The sequence below is a fragment of the Raphanus sativus genome, chromosome 1 (genome assembly GCF_000801105.2).
Source record: "Raphanus sativus cultivar WK10039 chromosome 1, ASM80110v3, whole genome shotgun sequence".
Taxonomy (NCBI): domain Eukaryota; kingdom Viridiplantae; phylum Streptophyta; class Magnoliopsida; order Brassicales; family Brassicaceae; genus Raphanus; species Raphanus sativus.
Window position 1 is genome coordinate 15,492,161 of NC_079511.1, and position 22,205 is coordinate 15,514,365.

Consider the following 22,205-nt stretch of genomic DNA (forward strand, 5'->3'; position numbering starts at 1 on the left):
TTTTAACATCTGATATGAGAACTCGAAACTACCAAAATATTTACCCAAAATATATTTTAAAGAATATAAAATTTAACCTTAAACTCGAAACAATAACTGCAAACTCTAACCCAAAACATAAAAATATTTGTAATACCAAATATAATATAATACTCCAATATAACATATATATCCAAGAAATTTTGGAAATTTCAAATATTTGATGGGATTTCAGGTAGGACACAGACCGAAAACAAGATCCGTAGGTGAAATTTTTATCTAATAAGTATTTTAGCCTAGACTTGACTTAACTGAACCTATAATTATTGGTATATTCTGAATCGGGTTTTGTGGGAGTGAAATGCTCAAGCATATGAAAAGCTAACATGTATTTATATATTTTTAATATATCAATATTATTAAAATAGGAACATGACCTATTGATATAAGTGTGGTCTAACTATTTTAATACAATTATTAAAATATATTATTAATCATTTAAAAGAAATATAATAAAAACACAAATATAATTAAAACACAAATATAAATTTTAAATTTCTAAAAAAATGTAAAACAAAAAATAAATCCGCCCTTTTAAGGGCGGATCAAAATCTAGTAAGGAACTTAAAAGAGGCGTAGGCCTCCGTATTTATTTCCTTGTAAATAAACGAGTCACCCCCACTCCGCTCATTCTCTCTGCTCTATTCATTCTTACCAAAGCCATGGCCGGAGAAGGGGGAGAACTGACAGCGACTCTGCTTAGAAGGACGGTAGAGAACAGCGGAGAAAATGATAAGTTGGATATGAAGAAGAAGGTTTGGAGGGAATCTAAGAAGCTGTGGGTTGTGGCGGCGCCGGCCATCTTCACGAGATTCTCTACGTCCGGAGTATCTTTGATAACACAAGCTTTCATCGGTCACCTTGGCCCCACCGAGTTGGCTGCTTACTCCATCACCCTCACCGTTCTCCTCCGTTTCAGTAACGGAATCTTGGTGAGTACGATCTTCTACTTTCTTGATTCTATACATTATTGTTACAGATTAGTTCATTCGCAAATCTTCTCTGCAAACTCGTATAATACTAATTTAGCAAAAGAAAAAAAAACTCGTATAATACTTTAGTTTTTTTTAAAAGATAGAAAAGTTTGTTCATAATAATTAATAATATATCTATTTCTGGAATTTCTGATTCGATACGTGAAAGCTTAGATAGGCTTCTTGTTAGATTGTTTTTGACAAAAGAAAAAGAAAATTGTTTTTGTTTCGTACTCTTTGCCCCTACGGAACTAAAAATCGCTATTCCTTTTTTTTGTTCAAAAAAAAAAATTGCTATTCCAAATTATATTTTTAGACGGGTTTGAGAAACATTGTTATTCATAGTTGACGTTAGTGTTTGTTTAGTTTTTTTTTTTTTGCTAAAAATGTTCGTTTATGTAGTTACCTTTCTTTCCAAAATTAATGCGCAGAACCCATTTCATTCTTAACTAGAATTCAATCAGTGAAATAAAATATCTATAAAAGTTGGAAAATGCAAGATAACACTTTTGACAAAAGTCGGAGAATTTTTTACAAAAAAAAAGTTGGAGAATAGATTGATTCTATAGAATAGTTTAGATAGGACGTAATAGCTCTGTCAAAAAGAAAAACGTATATAACCAATAAAGAGGAAATATCCCTTTTTCTTATTCTGTTTTAAAATGAAGTAACAAAATATTGGGATTCGTTCTCAACAAGTGTGATGACAATATTCATTCGCCGCACATGTCCAATGCTGACCTACCAATGCCGTCGTTAGCAGAAGCGGATCTAGAAATTTAGCCAATGCTGACCTACCAATGCCGTCGTTAGCAGAGGCGGATCTAGAAATTTAGTAAGGCTGTGGCACTTCAATATTTAATAATAATAAATAAAAATAATTAATAAAATATAATGATTAAATGTAAGATAAATAATTTAAAAACTAAAATCAAACTGAAATAGTTTATAACAACCAAAAACATAAATCTCTAATATAATAAAAATAATACGAAAATCTCATAAAGTCATTCTTCGATCTCCCATATTCTGAATTTTTTTGATCACTGCATCATTTGTCACTTTGTCAAAGTGATCATTTTCAGTATAGCAAACCATACAATCATTCAAAAACTCATCACTCATTCGGTTGCGCAAATTAGTCTTTACAATTTTCATTGCAGAGAAAGATCTCTCAACGATAGCAGTAGCAACAGGTAAATCAAAACTAACTTCCAGAGTCGATAAACAAGAGGATGTGAAAGATGTTTTTTGGTCTCCACCATCACACGTGCAAGATCCCCAAGACCCTCCAAATTGGCAAACTTTTGATCTTCAGAGATATTATCGATGTAAATACCAAGCTGATGCTCAAGAGATACCTGTTCCACAGAGCTGAAATCTTCAGGATAAAACTCTGATAATCTTAAAAGTTTTGACTAATCAAACTGGGAGAATGAATCAATAGGGCTCAAAGATGCAGTGCAACCAAGCAGCTCAGTATTTATCTCGTCAAAACGATCATTAAATTCGTGAATTTGCATATTCAATACAGTGTAAAAACATTCAACTTGATAATAATGCAAGTTTGTTATTTTGCTTCTCTTTCTTGGTTTTTTTGGATCAACAAATTCTTTTTCCATAATAAGTAACTCTGTGTTATTTTTCTTGCAAAAAGAGTTCACATTTCCAATGACTGAATCCCATCCATTATCTCTGAGCTTGCACAATTGCTGTTTCGTAGATTTCACTAGAGACATTGCATTCAAAAAATCCTGATCTTTATCTTGTAAAGTCTTTGATAGATTATTTGTGAGACCAAAGATAAGTAGCATTAGCTGTAAGTAGAACACAAAATCAAATGTGTGGAAGTACTTGAGTAGACCATTAGCTTGACATCTTTTGATACAATCTGACCCTTCTTTTTGAACATGTTCAAGCACTCTAATGATGGAAGTGAATAAGTCAGCTAATCTCAGTAAAGTTTTGTAGTGAGAACCCCAACGAGTATTACCAGGTCTTTGAAGTGAACACTCCTGATTTAATCCTTTTCCTATCTTAATTTCACCCTTACTAACTCCCTCCTTGATTATCTTACGTTGATCTTCTCGAATCATATATTGTCTCTTACAAGAAGCTCCAACCACATTTAACAAGATAGAAATCTTATCAAAGAAATCACTAACTTCAAAATGTTTTTTTAGCAACTGCCACGACAATCAACTGAAGCTGATGAGCAAAACAATGAACATAATATGCAGAACTATTTTCTCTTAAAATTAGAGATCTCAACCCAATGAATTCACCTTTCATATTACTAGCTCCATCAAAACCTTGTCCTCTTAACTTTTTCATGCTTAATCCACGTTTTGCAAACAGTGAATCAATAGCACTTTTTAGAGATGCAGACGAAGTTTCTTGAACATGAATAAGACCAACAAATCTTTCCTTGACTATCCATTTTTATCAACAAAACCAAAAACCACTGCCACTTGCTCTTTAGTAGAAACATCTGCAGACTCATCCACCATCAAACAAAATATATCACGATCAAGCTCTTGAATAATAGACTAAATAACTTCCTCTGCAAAGCAATTTGCAAGTTCTTTCTGAATTTTATGAGACACCATTTGATTGTTCTTAGGAGCATTCTCCAATACAACTTTACTTACAAGCTCATTCTGGTCTGCAGTATATTTCACAAGCTCAACAAAGTTCCCCCTATTGGCTGACTCCACTGACTCATCATGCCCTCGAAAAGGTAATCCTTGTCGTAATAGATATCTACAAGCATCAATTGAAGCATTCAATCTAATCTTGTATTCATTTTTGGCTCCTTCATTCTGCTTATAAAAAGCACGAACGATTGACTGATCTTGATTCAGTAGATTATCAGCCATCTTCAAAGCATTGTTGTGAAAACTATTCACTAGTCCCACATGGTCTCCTAACCTCTTAGTATTTTTACAAGTGTCAAAGCCTTTTGTCACAAATTCATCACTTCCACCTTTATTTTCAGTATAATCTCTAAACAAGTAGCAAACCAAACAAAAAGCTTTGTCTGTTTTTATACTATATTCTAACCACCTACCGTAGAGATTAAACCAATCAGTATTAAATCTTCTTAATTTATTCCCTGCCAGCGTCTTAGGAAAATCGTGACGACGAGGTTGACAAGGACCTTTAGTAAGATATTTGCGTCTTACCTCATCTCTTTCGTTAGGATGATATTCTGATTTTTTTTCTATCAGCAGGGTCTGAAGGCAAATCGTCCATATTAGTTTTTGATGCCGAAGATAGATCTTCCAAATTGGCTTTTGATGTTGACGGTAGATCCTCCATGTTAGTTTTTGATGGCTCTACCGAAGGATATGAAGTCAAATTCTCCAAGTTGGTGTCTGGTGTTGATAGGCGTCGTTTTTTAAAATATTTTTCCATGGTACCTAATCAAAATCTGTTAGTATTCAAAGATATAATAAACACTAGAAACAAATAACTAATCTAACAATCATATATAGCAGAGTGTTAGAGATGATATGTATGCTTACTTACAAAAGATACCAAAAAGAGCTCTTATGGATTCAAGATTGTGATTTGTGAAAGAAATTTTTTTCTGCAGAATTTTTTTTTTAAAAGATCACGTAAGAAGAATGATTAGGGTTTAAATAGTTAGACAAATTAGATAATTGAATTATTATGTGGACTACATAATTTTTATAGGGCTGTATTATTGTTTTCTCTTATTAGGCTGCTATAGGTTTGGGTGGGGTATTTTATTGTTTTCCTATTTTATACTATGTATTTTTCTATACATGGTTAACAAAAAAAAAAGGAGCATGGGGCACGTGCCACACCCCCCCCCATAGTGGTGGGTCCGCCCCTAGTCGTTTGTGGGATTCGTAAATTCCCATTATTTTTTCTAATATTTGAACCCTAAACCGGCCAACGGTTAATGGTTACGTTTACAATAAACTACGAATACTTAATAAGTCTTGCCTTCTATCTTTCACCTCTGTTGAATTTGTATATTTTATGGTGTACAAGCAATGTCAACATACAATATATGCCATATATATGTAATGAACGCATAATGTCAACATACAATATATCCCTAAGCCCAGACTGGCCAAGTAGTGATAATTTAGGTCCTAAAGGAAATCGAATCCATGACTGATGTGGGTACACACCAAGCCCCAAAAGATTGTCACTAGACTACTACCACTTGGTTTATCATGATTTGTCTTTCTTCGGCTTATTTTTATCATGGCTTGTTTTTTATGACTCATCTCTCTCTTGGGTCACACATGTAGTTTGAGAATCCAATACCTCTCTTTACTGTATCCTAAGCGCTTGCAATGTCACTCATGATGTTTTTCCTCCTCTCATTTGGTTGATAAGTGCTTGTATTGTTTACATATGATGTTTCATTAAAACCATGAAAAACCCATTTTGCCCCTCTTTTAGAATCAGCAGCTTATCAAACCTCATGATGTGATGGATCAATATGTTGATCTTTGCTAACGGATCTCATTGAGTTCATTATATCAGTGGTTGGAGGTCTGAGCAACTTTAATCATGCCCATAAATCCCTAAATTCTCTGAAGAAGTCCTTGAAGCTTCTCTTATTGAAGGTTTTTCAAAACTCTTTTAATCTCAAACATTTTTGTCAACACTATGAAAAATGTCCCACAACTCCTTGCAATCTTGTAATAAGAGTAAGAAGCTAGAATAGACGATTCTAATGAACTTGAATCTGAACCTTAGATTTTGAAAGAAAAAGCAAATATGGTCTTTTGAACGGAAATGTATTGTTTGTTTAGATATGTCTCTAATATTATGATAAAATTATAATGGTTCCAGTCAGTTTTTTATTGCTTAGTCAATTAATTTTATAATTTGATTAAGAAATTAGCTATCACACAAATATTAAATTTCTCTAACCATCTGAGAGATCTCGTAATAATTTTAGTAACATACTAGATTTCAACATTTCAACATATGCTTTCAAAGCGAGATATCTAAACTATTAAAACTGAATTACATTTTGTATTTAACCCTAATTTTTCCATAATAATTACCAATTTGTGCCACTCAATCTTAACTAATAAATAAAACTTCTACAAAGCTTTCATTAACAGAGTTTGCCGAGGCCCATTAACAGCATGATGATCAACTATAATTATACGAGCCGATGTACCTGTATAATCTCATATAATCTCTATTATTAAAATCGTATTACAAGCTTCATATTATGAATATTCTTTTATTTTCTACACTATGAAAACGTGTATATCAACACAACACACGCCCTCTTAATTCATATGCACATATTTTTGTTATATTTATAATATTTTGGTTGTAAGTATATTGATGCATTAAACAATTGGTACTGATTTTTTTTTGTCTACACGGTTTCAGTCGGTCCTGTTTTGGTGATTAATTATCTAAATTATATGGTTTAAGTAATTCACCCCTTCTGTTTTTGGTATAATTTTACTCTCACCTATACAAAATATTTTAAATATGATAAAAGGTTAACTAATCAGACCAAAGATAAATATGTAAACAATGTATTTGTGCTATATAAGTTTTCAAAACCAAATATGTAAACAATATATTGCTGTTATATATAACCACTAAAAAATCAAATCTTACACGTATATTCAATATTCATAATGAAAACTAATTTCAATATATACAAAGTTCCTAAAAAATTCCTAAATTTTTGTATACGAAATAAGCTAATCTAACTATTTAAAAATATCGTTTGTCTAAAATAATCATAATTTTTTTTAAACTTTATATATATATATATATATTTCAAATAAAAATAATAATTTAAAGTTTATTTGTATCAAAAGTTGATTCAAAATATACATATATTCAAAAATTTATTTTACTAAAATATTTTTCAATAACTATTATTAAAAAAATCAACACATATAAGAAAAATACAATACAAAGTCAAATTTCATATATCAACTTAAATTATGATTTTTATATTTCACATTAAATTTTTAAAATATAATATATGTGATTATTTATATGATAGTATGTATACAATACTATTAAGTATATGTTTATTGTGTTTTTAAAGGAAAAAAAATAGATTGTGAATTAGGTAGGAGTGGGCGTACGGGTACACATTCGTGTTCAGTTTGGATCTGTTTGGCTTTCGGGTTTCCGGAGTCAAAGATTTCAGTTTCATTCAGATACTTTTAACTTTTGGTTCGGATTCGATTCAGATCTTTGCGGGTTTGTTCGGGTATGGATAACCCATTTAAGTTATTTTAAAATTCATTATATACTTTAAATTTCTAAAAATATATAAACAAAATAATAAATTACATATAAATTTGAATAACATATGTCAGAATATCTGAATTTAACATATAAATTGGTTTGATTTAAATATTTGAATAGAGAATCAATAATTATTTAAAGTATTTTTGGTGTTTTGAGTTTCCTGTAACTATTTTGATATTTAAATTTGACTATTTATATATATTTTCAATTATTTAAATCAACTTAAAAGTAGCATATATATTATGGATGTTTTTATATACACTAAATCTTAAATGTTGCCCAAAAAAAAATCTTAAAAATAATATATATATATAAGTATATAAATCTATTTCGATTATATTCAAGTATCCGAAATACTTCTGTTCGGATCAGATTCGGTTTCAGTTCTCTAAATATCAAAATTTTGATATTTATTCAATTTTAGTTCGAGTTTGGTATTTCTTTTTGGATCGAGATCGGTTTAATTTTTTTGGTTCAGTTTTTTTGTCGAACTTTAATATTGACATAAAAACAATAATTTTATAAAAACATACACCCACACGCATATTTTATGTGCGGGGTCAAAATCTAGTTATTATTAAAGCAAACCAAATTTATTTAATATAAATTTATTTTTTAATTGTGTGTCTACATTTTAATGTAATAAATGAAGTGTTATATTCAGTGTTTAAAACCCGACCCGGACATACGGTTAAATCGACAAATCTATTGACCCGGTATGTAAGCCGATTTGGTTTTCAAGAAAAAACTTGTTATTTAAAAATCTTACTAGATCTTGACCCGAACAACCGTGCGGATGGTTATTTTATTTCTACACATATAATTATTTTACATAATTAATTGTAGTATTTATCATATTATTAATTGTTTAATATAACATTTTAAACAAAATAAATTTATACTTCACATGCAATAATTTAATTTATTTATTTTAAATTTTCAGTGATAGCTTATTTTAAATCATGTGATACAAAATTCTCAAATGAAAAATATTATTGCTTAAAGATAATTTTTTTATTGAAAAGTATTATATTAAATTAATATCACAGTTTAATAAAAAAATTGTACATGAGTTTATTTATAATTAAAAAATTGATTAGATATTTTAAAGTTTGTTTAGTTAAAATAAAATATAACTTTAATTTTAAAATAAGCATGGTATTAACTAAATATTTAAAAACAATTAAGTGAAAAATGAAATATATATTTATTTTAAATAAACATGAAACTAGTTAAATATTTAAAAGGTTTATTTTAATGAAAAATGAAAAATGTATTGATAGTGTAAATAAAAAGATATGAAAATATTTTATTCAGATATAATTTCAGAGTAAATATAGGTATATCTATGATTTATTTATTTTAGAATAATTAAGTTAATTTAAATCTTTATACATAAATTAATTGAAACAACTTTCTAAAGGGTGGTCCAAATATTTTTTTTTTAAAATCACACATGAAAGAAGTCATGACATCTGTTTAAATATATAAGATAAAACCCATAAAAATCGTTAAAAATTGGACCCAACTACCTGATGAACTAGTAGGTGCTCTGATATGTAATTTGATTTGATTTAAATTGGTATATTTAGAGTATTCTAATATATATTCATAAATGTTTAGACTCCAATTTTACAAGGTCAGCTATACAAATTTTTAGTCAAACTAATTTTCATCTTGTTGTAAGTGCGATAGATAAATATTTGAGAGGATGTATACTAAACACGAATAAGATTTGAGAATCAACGATTCATATACGTCTATTACAATTTAGTGAATTACGTTTGCAAAAACATTTAACTGTTTATTTATGTATTAAGTTTACTTTTGTTGCTCACATGGTATTAAAATATTTTTGATGTCTTGTTTTTGCTTTATTTTAAATTTTGAATTTCATTTCATTATTCATATTAAACATAAATATTTATTAATTTAGTTTTGTTACATACTTTTATACATCTAAATTCCTAATTTTTATATATTATATTTTAAAACTAATTAAATTATTAAAATATACTCACTTGCATCAAGTTCTATTAATGCAATTTTAATTATATAATTGCGTTAATATATCTATTCAATTAGTTTATATGTAATAAATATATTACTTGTAAAAATATCAATAATAATATGTTCCATCATATATTAAATATTAGTAGTAGCTAAATATTAATATTTATTTATCTTATATATATATATATATATATGTATATTTAATTGTAATACTCTAACTATAAATATTATATTTTATGTATTTTGTGAAGGTTTTGAAGAATTTATTTTTGTATTTTGATTAATTTACGAATTAGTAGGCATATATCATTATTTATTACAAAATAAATACAATATAACTGATTAGTTAATTAAATTTAATATTAATATAAATTGAATTCATTAGTTTTAAAGAATAATAGATTAGTTATTAAGCTTCTGAAGTATGATTTAGATTTAATAATAATTAATTTAGATATAAGTAAAAATAATTAAAAAGTTAAATGTAGTAGTCCAATCTAGATTATTTGTAAGGAGATAAAAATTGATTATGTTTTAATAGTACTGACTAGATTTTGATCCGCGCTATGAAAATGCATGATATTTTGTGATAAAAATTCTGTTAATAATTTTACAAATGTTTTGTTAGTTTGATTGATTTTTTTGTTAAAAAAATTATTGCATTTGAATCAGTGCTTTTTTTTACAACGATGGTAGCTTCTTATGGTTGCCTATAATTTACAGTATATTTTGTAGAGGAAAATGCGACTAACATATGTACAACATATGATAAAATATTTCGTTAGAAAGTTTGAATAGAATAGATGGATTAAGTCAAATTTTATAGATACCACAGTAAAATTTTTTAAAATTTTATGACTATGTTTTAATAAAATAGATGTACTTGTAAAAGTTAAATTATATCTAGTTTCTAAGGAAAAAGATAGTTTGATTACGAAAAATGGAATATGCTTAGCAATCTTTAGATTTTATGTCAGCGATATCTGTGATATAGTCTTATCTTATTATTATACATATTATTAATTTAATTTATATAGTATACAAATTTTACTAAAGAATTTTATAATATAAATTATGAGAATTAATCAATGCTAAATATAAACATTCCGGAATTAGTATAAGTGTTTGAAAATTAGATCTAATGAAATCAAACATGAGTTAAAATAGTTATCGTTGGTTAGCATAAGGCATATTAAAAATGGAACCGCTTTATAAAAAAGGAAATAGTCAATCTTGGGTAGGTTTAGTCATCTAACACAATTTCAAAAAGAAATTTAATTAATTGTTTAATATATATATATATATATATATTACAATAGTTAATATGTGGGCAACGATCTTGATTATGTATAAGTTAGACTGTTGCACAAAATATGGTAGAAAGAATAAAAATATTTTGGTAATAAATTAACCTATATATCAAGACATGTTAATTGTTAATGCATTGTCCGATACTATTTGCAAGTAGATAAAAAATGCTTTTTGTTTTAATAGTATCGATGATAAGTGGCTTGTATTTGAATATTATATATATTATCCAAATTCACTATGAAAGTGATGTTTATCATGTATTCACAAACCGTCAATGACAAGTTATGCAGTTAGGTATGGCCAGTGCTCTAGAAACGCTATGTGGTCAAGCGTACGGGGCAAAACAATATCATATGCTAGGGATTTACCTCCAAAGATCATGGCTCGTCCTCGTTGGTAGTACCATTTGCCTCACGCCCATCTACATTTTTGCTGGCCCTATTCTCTTAGCCTTAGGTCAAGAAGAACGCCTTGTCCGTGTAGCTCGAGTCATAGCCCTATGGGTCATAGGCATCAACTTCTCCTTCGTGCCTTCCTTCACTTGCCAAATGTTCCTCCAGGCTCAGAGCAAGAACAAGATCATTGCCTATGTCGCTGCTGTCTCCTTAGGGGTCCATGTTTTCTTGTCTTGGCTATTAATGGTTCATTTCGACTTTGGGATCGCTGGTGCCATGACCTCTTCGCTCATAGCACATTGGTTGCCTAACATTGCTCAGCTCTTGTTCGTAATATGTGGTGGGTGTCAAGACACATGGAGAGGATTCTCTTGGTTTGCTTTCAAAGATCTTTGGCCCGTATTCAAGTTATCTTTGGCTTCCGGTGGCATGACTTGGTATGATTTTCTAATTTTCTGAAGTCTTATAGTGTCGAATCGTTCGGTATATTAAGAAATGTCTCGTTAAACAAGCATATATATAATTCATACAAATACAAGAGCTGTAGTAGAATCATGTGATATTAAATTAAAGAAGGGATGGGATCAAGGATGAGGTTTATAGTCACTGTGGTTTTCCTGTTTGCATTGTTAAATGCTTCGAGTAGCCCAACTTTCTTCATACTAGCCCGGATGCAATCTATTAGTTTTGTATTAAGGGTCGATATTATAGATGGATTGTTTATGCATATTTATAAAATATGAGAAAGTTTGCAGTAATTAAGTACATTCATTCATCTTTTCAAAGATTGAAAAAGTTTGAATATAATTTTAGATTATAACCAAAAATTTTGATTATATGTTTTATATTGTTTTAGCATTTTTGTCAAGTGGGTAATAGTAATTTCTTCTGATACTTATATTGGGCAGTTTGGAAGTATGGTACAACTCGATATTGATCTTGCTCACAGGAAATTTAAAAAACGCTGAGGTTTCTCTCAACGCACTTGCAATCTGGTAAGCTTTCTCTTGTCTTTTGAAGGTATACTTTGTTGTGCAAAAAGAAGAAGAGGTATACTCATGTATTTGTACATTTATATTTAGGTTATATTAAGGGAAATTAGGTTTAATAACAAAAAAAAAACTATAATTCACTAACTAACCAAAAACCCACCTTCTCTCTTCCAAAATCTAATTTCCCTTTTTCTTTGGCTATTTAGCAAATAAACCTTTATATTAAAAAATATTTGTACATTTATATTTATATTGAGGGTATCTAGTTTAGAAGTTCTAAAAATACATTTATGTGAATGTATATTTTATATATATATATGTAATTGCGAAGTTCTAAATTTTACAGAAAACATTATACAAAGGATTCTAAAACCAAATACTTCGGTAACGTTTTTTGTAAAATTTAGAAACCCGCAATCATATATATATATATATATATATATATATAATATACATACACATAAATATACTTTTAGATATTTTGAGGTAGATACCTTTAATGAGGATGCTCTATTTCTCACTGCTGCGAATTAAAAATCATAGGTTAAGTTCATTAATCGTATTTGGACTCTCTAGTTGGTAACAAAGGAATTAAAAGCATAGTCGTTTTGCGTTTTAGGATTTTATTTTCCATGTGAAATTCTCAGATTTATATTTAGTCACTGTGAATCTGTTGTTTTGTAATAATGCCACCATTTACGAGGTTTAGTCGTGTAAAATTTGTCTGTTTTAATTGATTTTGTAATTCTTTTATCAACCGTATGTTATTTTTTCCAAAGGAATCTATCTTATTAAAACATAAACATTATGTTGGACCTAATATTTATTTTGTAAGTTTTTAAATTAAATACACATTTATACTTTATAGTTAAACCTATATTAAATCCCTAATGTTCCTTTCTTTATATTACTATCCATGTTTCCAAACAATATACTTATTTCTTTATACTACTATCAATGTTTCCAAACAATATATTTTATATACTACTATCAATGTTTCCAAACAATACAATAATTAATCTTAGTTATTTTATATCCATCATTTTCTCTTTAAAATTTTGTAGAAACGTCATAATTTCATAGATTACAAAATAATGAACTTTAAAATTTGGATTATAAGATTACAAATTATGAAAATATCACAATTTCAATCAAATTAGATTACATATCGGTCATCCATCAGTTCAATCGGTTAGTCTCGGGTTTTAATGACTTTTTAATATGAATATTTTAAAAAACTAAATTGAATTGTTAGATCTCCGGATTAACCGGTATAATCACAATCGGGTTGAATTTAAAAACACTGATTTAAATACAAAAATATTTAAATACACACTCTTTAAAAGTTAACAAAATATTTGTTAAGTTATTAGTGAAATTTTTCATCGTAAAATATTCCGCGCTTCCAAAGCGCGGGTCAAGATCTAGTTATCTATTATAAGAGATAATTCCATTATCTGTTATCATCCCTATGTTTTTAGGTTTGACAATTATCTATTCTACAGTATTACTCACAAGAAACTTATTTAAGGAGTGATCGTTAATTATTTGATACAAATTTTGCAGCATCAATATAAATGCACTGGAAATGATGGTAGCCTTCGGCTTCATGGCAGCAGCAAGGTTATTAAATCATACATATCATATTTTTGAAAAACAAATTGAGAATTTATTAATTATACAAACTTAGCACTGATAAAAACTATAGTCTAGCTAAAAGAAAAACAATTATTTATTAGTGTGTCTTAAATATTTTTGAAGTTATTAAAGTTATGATAAGTTCATAAATCATAATAATGGATTTCTTTTAATGAGAATAAATTAAATGTTTTAATGTTATATGTATAGTTTAAACCCAATAATTTAATATGCGATAAACTAATTAATACAATAATTTAATAAATATATCTGATTTCAAGGTGAGCCATTGTAAGTATGATATAATTAGATAAGAGGAAAATATAGTAATATTTATAAACTTCAGATCAATATGTAGCCCCATAAAAATGATAAATTAATAACTACTACATATATTTTATATAAACATAAAGAAGAAATAATATTGTTTATTTTTGTTCAAAACTAATTCCACCTCTAACTTTTATTTTCCTTTCAATATTTTCATGTTATTTTATCAAACTGCATCTAAAATCATTTTTATTAATGGTATGTATTCAAGACACCTAAAATATTTTAAATATTTTTTTAAATAGGTGAAATTAAAATATATAATTTTTTTAATTAATATATAATATCTTTAAATAAAAATTATTTGAATGTAAATATAAAAATAATATTTTAATTTAATAAATATGATATTAATAAAACATTACAGTTCTGGACATTATTAATTTATAGAATTTATACTGTATTTATTTACACAATAAAATTATTTTAAAATATAGATGTTTAGTATAAATATATTAAATTAATAATATTAAGTGGATAAAGTATTGTAGTATTGATATTATTGATTTATAGAATTTTTGCTGAGTATCTCTTAGAACTATATCTAATATATCTATATATAAATCTCTCTATATATACATATGAATATACAGATGTCCAAAAGAAAAATGTCTACACAGGAATCCTATCAGCGTTTTCTTATTATTATTTTGTAATAATATATGTACTAGTGTAAGAGTTTCAAATGAGATCGGAAGTGGAAACTCTAAAGGCGCCAAATTTGCGACAATGATAGTACTCTTTACGTCACTATCAGTAGGAGTCATTCTCTTCTTTTTCTTCCTGCTTCTAAGAGGAAGGGTTTCGTACATTTTTACAAGAAGTGATGTTGTTGCCGCACAAGTAGCCGATCTTTCTCCAATCTTAGCCGTTTCCATCCTCTTGAACAGTGTTCAGCCTGTTCTCTCCGGTACGCATTTCCTCTCTTGATCTGGATGTCGTGTTTACCATGAGCAATTGCCTCCTGGAACTTTTGTAAGATGTTATTTTAGGCTTTTAGCGATCATTATATATGTTCATGCATGAACCGTATATCCTAGAACTTTCTCTTGTCAGTTTCATATAAACTGCTTAGGGCTTATAGTTAAAATTAAAACAATTTAATTGGAGGGGTGGAGTTAGATAAGATATTTGAATATTAGATTAATATTTTAGCTTCGTGTATGCATGGTTATATCTTGGGTCAATGGGTAGTTGAGGGTGATAAGGACAAGTAAGTATTAACTATTCGAATAAGACGAATATATTATATCCACTTAATAATTTCCATTTATAGTGACTTATATATTACTGTTATTAACGTTATATACTGAGCCCTAGACCCTATAACCTAGCATTAAGCATGAATTCAGTAATGGATATAGGACGAGTAAGTATATTTGTGTATATTGATATAGTCAATATCGAAACTGTATGTTCATGAACCGAATATAATCGGAGCAGGAGTTGCTGTTGGAGGGGGATGGCAAAAATATGTTACTTACGTTAACCTTGCTTGCTATTACCTTGTGGGGATTCCTACTGGTATTTTTCTTGGCTATGTCATGGATTTGCAAGTCAAAGTAAGTCTATTATTTTCTTAGTTTGTTTTCAAATCTATACAATAATAGTTTAAGTACTTACTCTCTTTTTTCAATAAGCTAATAACATACAAATAATTTGTTTCTTTTCTTTTGCCAAAATTTATAGGGTGTTTGGTTAGGAATGATTTTTGGAATCTTCGTTCAAACTTGTGTGCTTACCATAATGACTATGAAAACAGACTGGGATAAACAGGTACATAAATACAATTTATCAAAATTTTATTAGAGCTTTTCTAAAAAAATTCAAAAATTTTATAACTTTCATTAGAACAAAAAAATTGGATAATTCATATTTGTATTGTTAAAATCATTTCAGGTGTCTGTTTCACAACAACGTCTAAACCGTTGGGTTGAACCAGAATCAAGAGGTCGAGACGAAACTTCACCAAGCGAATAGTATTAAAGATTGAGCTAAAACATGATTTTGTGATTACCAATAAGCCACAATCCACTCTTGAAAGTAAACACTTGTGTGTGTGTTCATTTAAAAGTAAGTTGCAATGTACTGTTAATGAATTCAGACGCCAAGTCCTTATCTCACTGATCAAAATTCACGTAGTTCACCATATATATATAAGAAGAGTCTTCATCTAAACCACTATGATTTTTAGCTAAAAAAAAATGCCTCGGTGAGAAAAGAACTCTCCCAGGCACGGTTTTTTAGACAACACAAGGAAGGTCTCCAACGTTCAGAAAGGTGACAACGATAGCACAGCAACTTACCGAATTAAGGAAGTACCCCCCGGTCCTTTCCTTGATTCCGCTTGGAAGCCCTACTTCTTTACCACAACTAGCATCCTCCAAGTTTACCAGTTTCAAATCTTCAAGCTTCATTCTCCTTGACGCAGCAAGATCTCAACTCTGAGCTCGGTTTCGACAACTGATACTGGAGTGCTAAAGCTTGGTAGCCACTCTTCCATCATCTCACAACGCCCTAGCCCAACTCGCTGATAAACTATGGCTAGACGCTTCTCGAGGGAAGAAAAAGGGAAGGGGATGATACCTGAAGACAAAGAAACAAACATCAGGAGAATCAAGGCCCCGTATGTAGACAACACAACACTCATCAAAGAAAATGCTCTGACCCTTATTGGTAGGGTTACAAACCCTAAGGACCAAAAGATATGGGATCTCATAACGACATTACCGCGCAAATGGCAACTTCAAGGAGCAATAACTGGATCTGACTTGGGAAGCGGCTGCTTTCAGTTCAGATTCGAAAGAGAGGAAGATCTGAAGAGAGTTCTGGGCAACAGGCCGTACAACTTCGCCTACTGGATGGTCATACTACAGAGATGGGAACCAGTGATCTCATCTAGCTTTCCCTCTCAGATCCCCTTCTGGATCCGTATCAAGGGGCTCCCTCTGCACTTCTGGCTTGATGAAATAGTCTGCAACATAGGAAAGGATTTGGGTACCTTAGTGGATCATGAGCTAACTAAGACTACTGCAAGAGTCAAAGTACTCATAGACGGTTTAAAACCCCTAACCACCAAAGCAATAGTCGAGTACGATTCGGGTGAAGAGAGCCTCATTTACCTCGAGTGTGAGAAGCTTGCAAATCACTGCTCCTGGTGCTACGATCTAGGTCACTTGAAAGAGGACTGCCCAGATTATCTATACGAAAGACATCAAGAGGGAGCAAAACAAAGGGGTATCTCAGAACAGCAGAGAGAACCCCTGAGGGAGAATAGAGATACCTACTTCAGGAGTAGACGTCAAGAAAGGGAGGTTCTTAACAGAGATGAAAGTCTCTTACCCAAGAGGGGGGACAGCATGGACACTAGAAAGCAGACTGAAGGAGATTTCCAGGAAAGGGTCGACCGTCATGGTAACAGCTTTGGAGCGCGTGTGGCTACAAGACAAACACGAGTCCCCCACCTATCAAAACAAACGAGTTACCAAGGGCTGAAGCTAGAAGCTGGAGACACAAAGAGACAGATATCGTACCAGCGCCGCCTAGCTATCACTCTCCACCGTATACAAAGAACAGAGAGTCGATGAGAGATAGGGAACTACGGGGAAGACCCCCTATGCAGCAGAGAGCAATAAATGAGTGGAGGGTGAAACCAATCACCACCCTTCAGAGGACTTCAGAGGCCAGGTCATCACCTCACGTTGAGGTCCAGAACCCTGAAAGACAATATTCTCTAGACCAAACTCTTCAGGAAACTTCTAAGGCCCAAGCGAAAAAACAATTGCATACAGAGATTAATGAAGCAACCATGCTATACCTTAGCTGTTCAGATCCGACAGAAGCCGCCGCAAGAAGAAAAAGGGTGCTAGCAGGAGAGGCTAGAGGACAAACAGAAGACTACATAGAGAGTCTCCTAAGATCCCAGGATCAGTCTGAAAACAAAACCCCCCAGAGTCAGCAAAACTTAATCATCCCCCAAAGAGACCAGATAATGCAGGATCTACAAGACGTTACTCAACAGTACCTTAGCTGTGCAGACCCGGTGGAAGCGAGAGCAAGAAAACAGCGGGTCCTGGAAGGAGATGCAGAAGGCTTATTGGAAAAAACCGCAGAGAGGATTATGGCTGCGACAGTGGAGAAGAGACGATCCCTGTCCCCTTGGGAACGCGGGATACGATCAGTTAGTCCCCCAGCTATTGACTTCGATAAGGCAATGCAACCATCAGATGCTGAGTACACTCCCCCTCCAGTAACAAGAAGACTAGAACAACAATTCTTATCAGATGACATCTCAGAGGGCCACGGCGATGTAAGGGCAGCAGTTGACAATCCTGCAAAACTCAAATCTATAATAGTAAGCCCAACAGAGAAGGACAATCCAGAAGCGACTGGTTCTCTGGAATTATTGGAGATTACAGAGAGGGAGGAAACCCCTCAAAGACCTCAAAACAGACCAAGAAGGAGGGCAGGAACATCATCGAAACAACCTTCACCTCGCCTAACCCCTAATATATTAAGAGGAGCCAGTTCAAAAAAGAGACATCTATCTCAATTACAACACTCACCAGGCAACATGAAGAGATCGGGGAGTACAGCGCAAACTACAGGACGAAATGCGACTGGGCTGTCAGCTTCCACAAGGAATGGTTCCACGGGGGCTCCAGCTGGTTCAAGAAACCCAGCTATCCAGCTAATCCCTGTAATCAGAAGACGAGAGTCTGAAAACAATAATGCTACGGGATTGTCCTCACAAGCTAATACATCACATGAAGCACCAGTAACTCAAAACAAAGAAAGCGAAGGTGCAAGAAGAAGAGTACCAGTTAAGCAAAGGAAGAACCAGGATTTTCGGGTACTTCCACTCCCGGCTCCTTAGTCATGGTGAGCTGGAACGTCTGTGGTTTGGGGAATCCCACAACGGTCCAGCGTTTGAAGGAGATTCATAAAAAGAATTCTCCTGACATCATTTTCCTGTGCGAGACAAAAAACCCTACAAAGATGGTTTTAAGAGAGCTCCAATGGTTCAACTCAGACAAATATTTGGCAGTTCCCCCCCACACCCCGGGGGGAGGGGGGCTCTTCCTCACCTGGAAACCAGATGTAGAACTGAAGGTTAATATGGCCACAAAGAACTACATTGATACTACTATCATCCATAAAGGAAAAACCTTCCGGTCTACTTTTGTTTATGGTGAACCTGATCACTCTAAGCGGCAACAAGTCTGGAATGAGATCTCTACCTACAGATAATCTCGGGTGAACCCTGGTTCTTAACGGGGGACTTTAATGAGATTATAGACAATGGAGAGAAAAATGGAGGACCAGAAAGAGCTGAAGGGACGTTTATCTCCTTTCGTTCCTTCCTATCTAGTAACAACCTATTCGACCTAAAGCATTCGGGAAGCTTCCTATCTTGGAGAGGACAGAGGAACTCACACTTAGTTCGATGCCGTCTGGACAGAGCTATCAGCAACAGTGAATGGACGGAGATCTACCCAGCTTGCAGAAGTCAATATCTCAGATTTGAGGGCTCCGATCACCGTCCCCTCGTCTCCTTCCTAAACACTTCAAAAAAAGGGGAAACAAAATGTTCAGATTCGATAGAAGGCTAAACGACAATTCTGAGGTCAAGTCCTTAATAAAAAGAGTGTGGGATGATAATCCAAATCTACAAGTGGAAGAGAGACTATCTATATGCAGAAAAGAAATATGCAAATGGAGTAAGACTCACCATGAGGACAGTACCAAAGCTATGGAGGAGCTTAAGCAACGACTGGAAACAGAGATGTCAGCAGATGTAGCCAACGATGTAGTGATACGAGATATCAACCAGAAGCTTCTCCACCTCTACAAAACCGAGGAGAATTTCTGGAAACAAAGAAGCAGGCAATTATGGTTGACATTAGGAGATGCAAATACAGAGTACTTTCACGCATCTACAAAAGGAAGAAGGGCTAGAAACAAAATGGCGGTGATTGAGAATGAGGAAGGAGTACCGTGCTTTGAAGAAGAACAGATTTCAGATGTGATCTGAAAATACTACCAAAACCTCTTCTCGTCAACACCCTTTGACTGCTCCCAGACAATAGAGAAAGCTCTAAAACCCCGCGTGACTCGGGATCAGAATGCAAAGCTCAAAGCAATACCATCAGACAACGAGATTAAAGAGGCTACCTTCTCTATTCACCCCGATAAGGCTCCCGGCCCCGATGGCTTTTCAGCCAGCTTCTTTCAGGCCAATTGGGACGCGGTAGGACCAGCTGTAATTGTTGAAATCAGAGACTTCTTTCTCTCAGGTCACCTCGCACAATCAACAAACAACACTTTCGTCAGACTGATTCCAAAGTCTACAGGAGCAAAAAGAACCGAGGACTACAGACCTATAGCTCTGTGCAACGTTTTTTACAAGATCATTTCTAAACTGCTATCTCTACGTCTCAAACCGGTCCTAGCTACAATTATCTCGGAGAACCAATCGGCTTTCATCCCGGGAAGAGCTATAGCAGACAATGTTCTAATAACTCATGAAGTTCTACACTTTTTGAAGAATTCAAGAGCAGAGAAAAAATGCACTATGGCGGTCAAGACTGATATGTCTAAGGCTTATGACCGTGTAGAGTGGGGTTTTGTGGAAGCGGTACTAAGAAGACTAGGTTTTGATGAGATATGGATATCATGGATGATGCAATGTATCACTACGGTAACCTACTCCTATCTAATCAATGATTCAGTCTATGGAAATGTCAAGCCTTACCGTGGGATTCGTCAAGGAGACCCCCTCTCTCGATACATCTTCATCCTCTATGGAGAAGTCCTTACGGGCCTGTGCAAAAAAGCTTCTAGAGATGGTACCCTTCAAGGAATCAGAGTGGCACGAGCATGCCCAAGAGTTAACCATATGCTATTCGCAGATGACACCATGTTCTTCTGCCAAGCAAATAAAACAAGCTGTGAAACGTTAGTGAAGATCCTCAAAGACTATGAACAGGCTTCAGGTCAAATGATAAACAAAGGGAAATCATCTATTACCTTATCCTCTAAGGCCCCTGAAGAAGTCAAAGCTGCAGCAAAAGAAATTCTAGGAATCAGCAAAGTAGGAGGTTTAGGCAAGTATATGGGTCTGCCTGAGCACTTTGGCAGAAGAAAACGAGATCTCTTTACCTCTATTGTGGATAGAATACGGCAAAGATCACTCAGTTGGTCGACTCGCTTCCTCAGCAGAGCGGGAAAACTCACACTTCTCCAAGCGGTCCTTGCAGCTATTCCGACTTACACAATGAGCTGCTTCCAGATTCCGGTGAGCCTCTGCAAAAGAATACAATCGGTATTAACAAGGTTCTGGTGGAGTGGACCTGAAGGAAATAAAAAGATCTGTTGGGTCTCCTGGGACCGAATGACCTGTCCAAAAGCTCTAGGGGGTTTGGGTTTTAGAGACATTCAACTTTTCAACCAAGCGCTACTAGCTTAACAAGCTAGGAGGATCCTTACAGTACCGGTTGCTTATTGGCTAGAATCCTAAGAAGCAAATACTGCCAACGACAAGGCTTTCTACACGCCAATTTACCGAGTAACTGCTCCCACGGGTGGAGAAGTATCCTTTTCGGCAGGGATCTCCTAAAGGAGAACCTAGGAAAGGCTATAGGGAATGGACAGACGACAAAAATCTGGAAAGATCCTGGTTATCCCTAGACTCCAACATCAAACCTCATGGACCAATAAAACAGGAGTATCTAGACCTAACGGTTTCAAACCTCCTAACCTCAGACATGAAGTGGAACAAAAAGAGAATCGATCTCGTGTTACCTGAGGTATCACATCACATTCTCAATCTCCAACCAAGCAGAAGCGGAGGAGAAGATACGGTTATTTAGCAACCCTTCCCGTCAGGAATCTACTCTGCCAAGTCAGGTTACTTCTCTGCAGCAAAAAAGAAGCATCAGCAAACGATCAAGACAAGTGAAAACTTCAAATGGAAGACTGATATCTGGAATCACAAGTGCTCACCAAAGCTAAGGCTGTTCCTATGGTCAATAGTGAACAATGCGCTGCCCCTTGGAGAGAACCTGCAAACAAGAGGTATCCTTTCAGCTTCTAACTGCACAAGATGCAATGAGAGAGAAACAAAGATGCATATTTTCTTCACCTGCTCCTTTGCGAAGGAGGTTTGGAGTAATATCCCCCTCAGGAACCCAGTGGATGTAACAGACGGTTTGGAATTTACAGAAGCA

The 22,205-nt window shown here is 33.0% G+C and overlaps 1 protein-coding gene across 2 annotated transcripts; it reads left to right on the top strand.

The window, feature by feature from the left end:
• The first annotated feature begins 612 nt into the window (after positions 1-612).
• LOC108841696 (protein DETOXIFICATION 23) lies at positions 613-16,112 on the top strand. 2 transcript variants are annotated; one of them, XM_018614457.2, is made up of 8 exons: positions 613-971; positions 10,913-11,454; positions 11,926-12,012; positions 13,576-13,632; positions 14,649-14,887; positions 15,421-15,539; positions 15,667-15,753; positions 15,877-16,112. In XM_018614457.2, exons 1-8 carry the CDS (start codon positions 702-704, stop codon positions 15,955-15,957), a joined length of 1,482 nt encoding a protein of 493 aa, XP_018469959.1. In that variant the 5' UTR covers positions 613-701; the 3' UTR covers positions 15,958-16,112. The 2 variants fall into 2 exon arrangements, with proteins under 2 accessions (XP_018469959.1, XP_018469966.1); XM_018614464.2 differs by lacking the exon at positions 13,576-13,632.
• Positions 16,113-22,205: the final 6,093 nt, after the last annotated feature.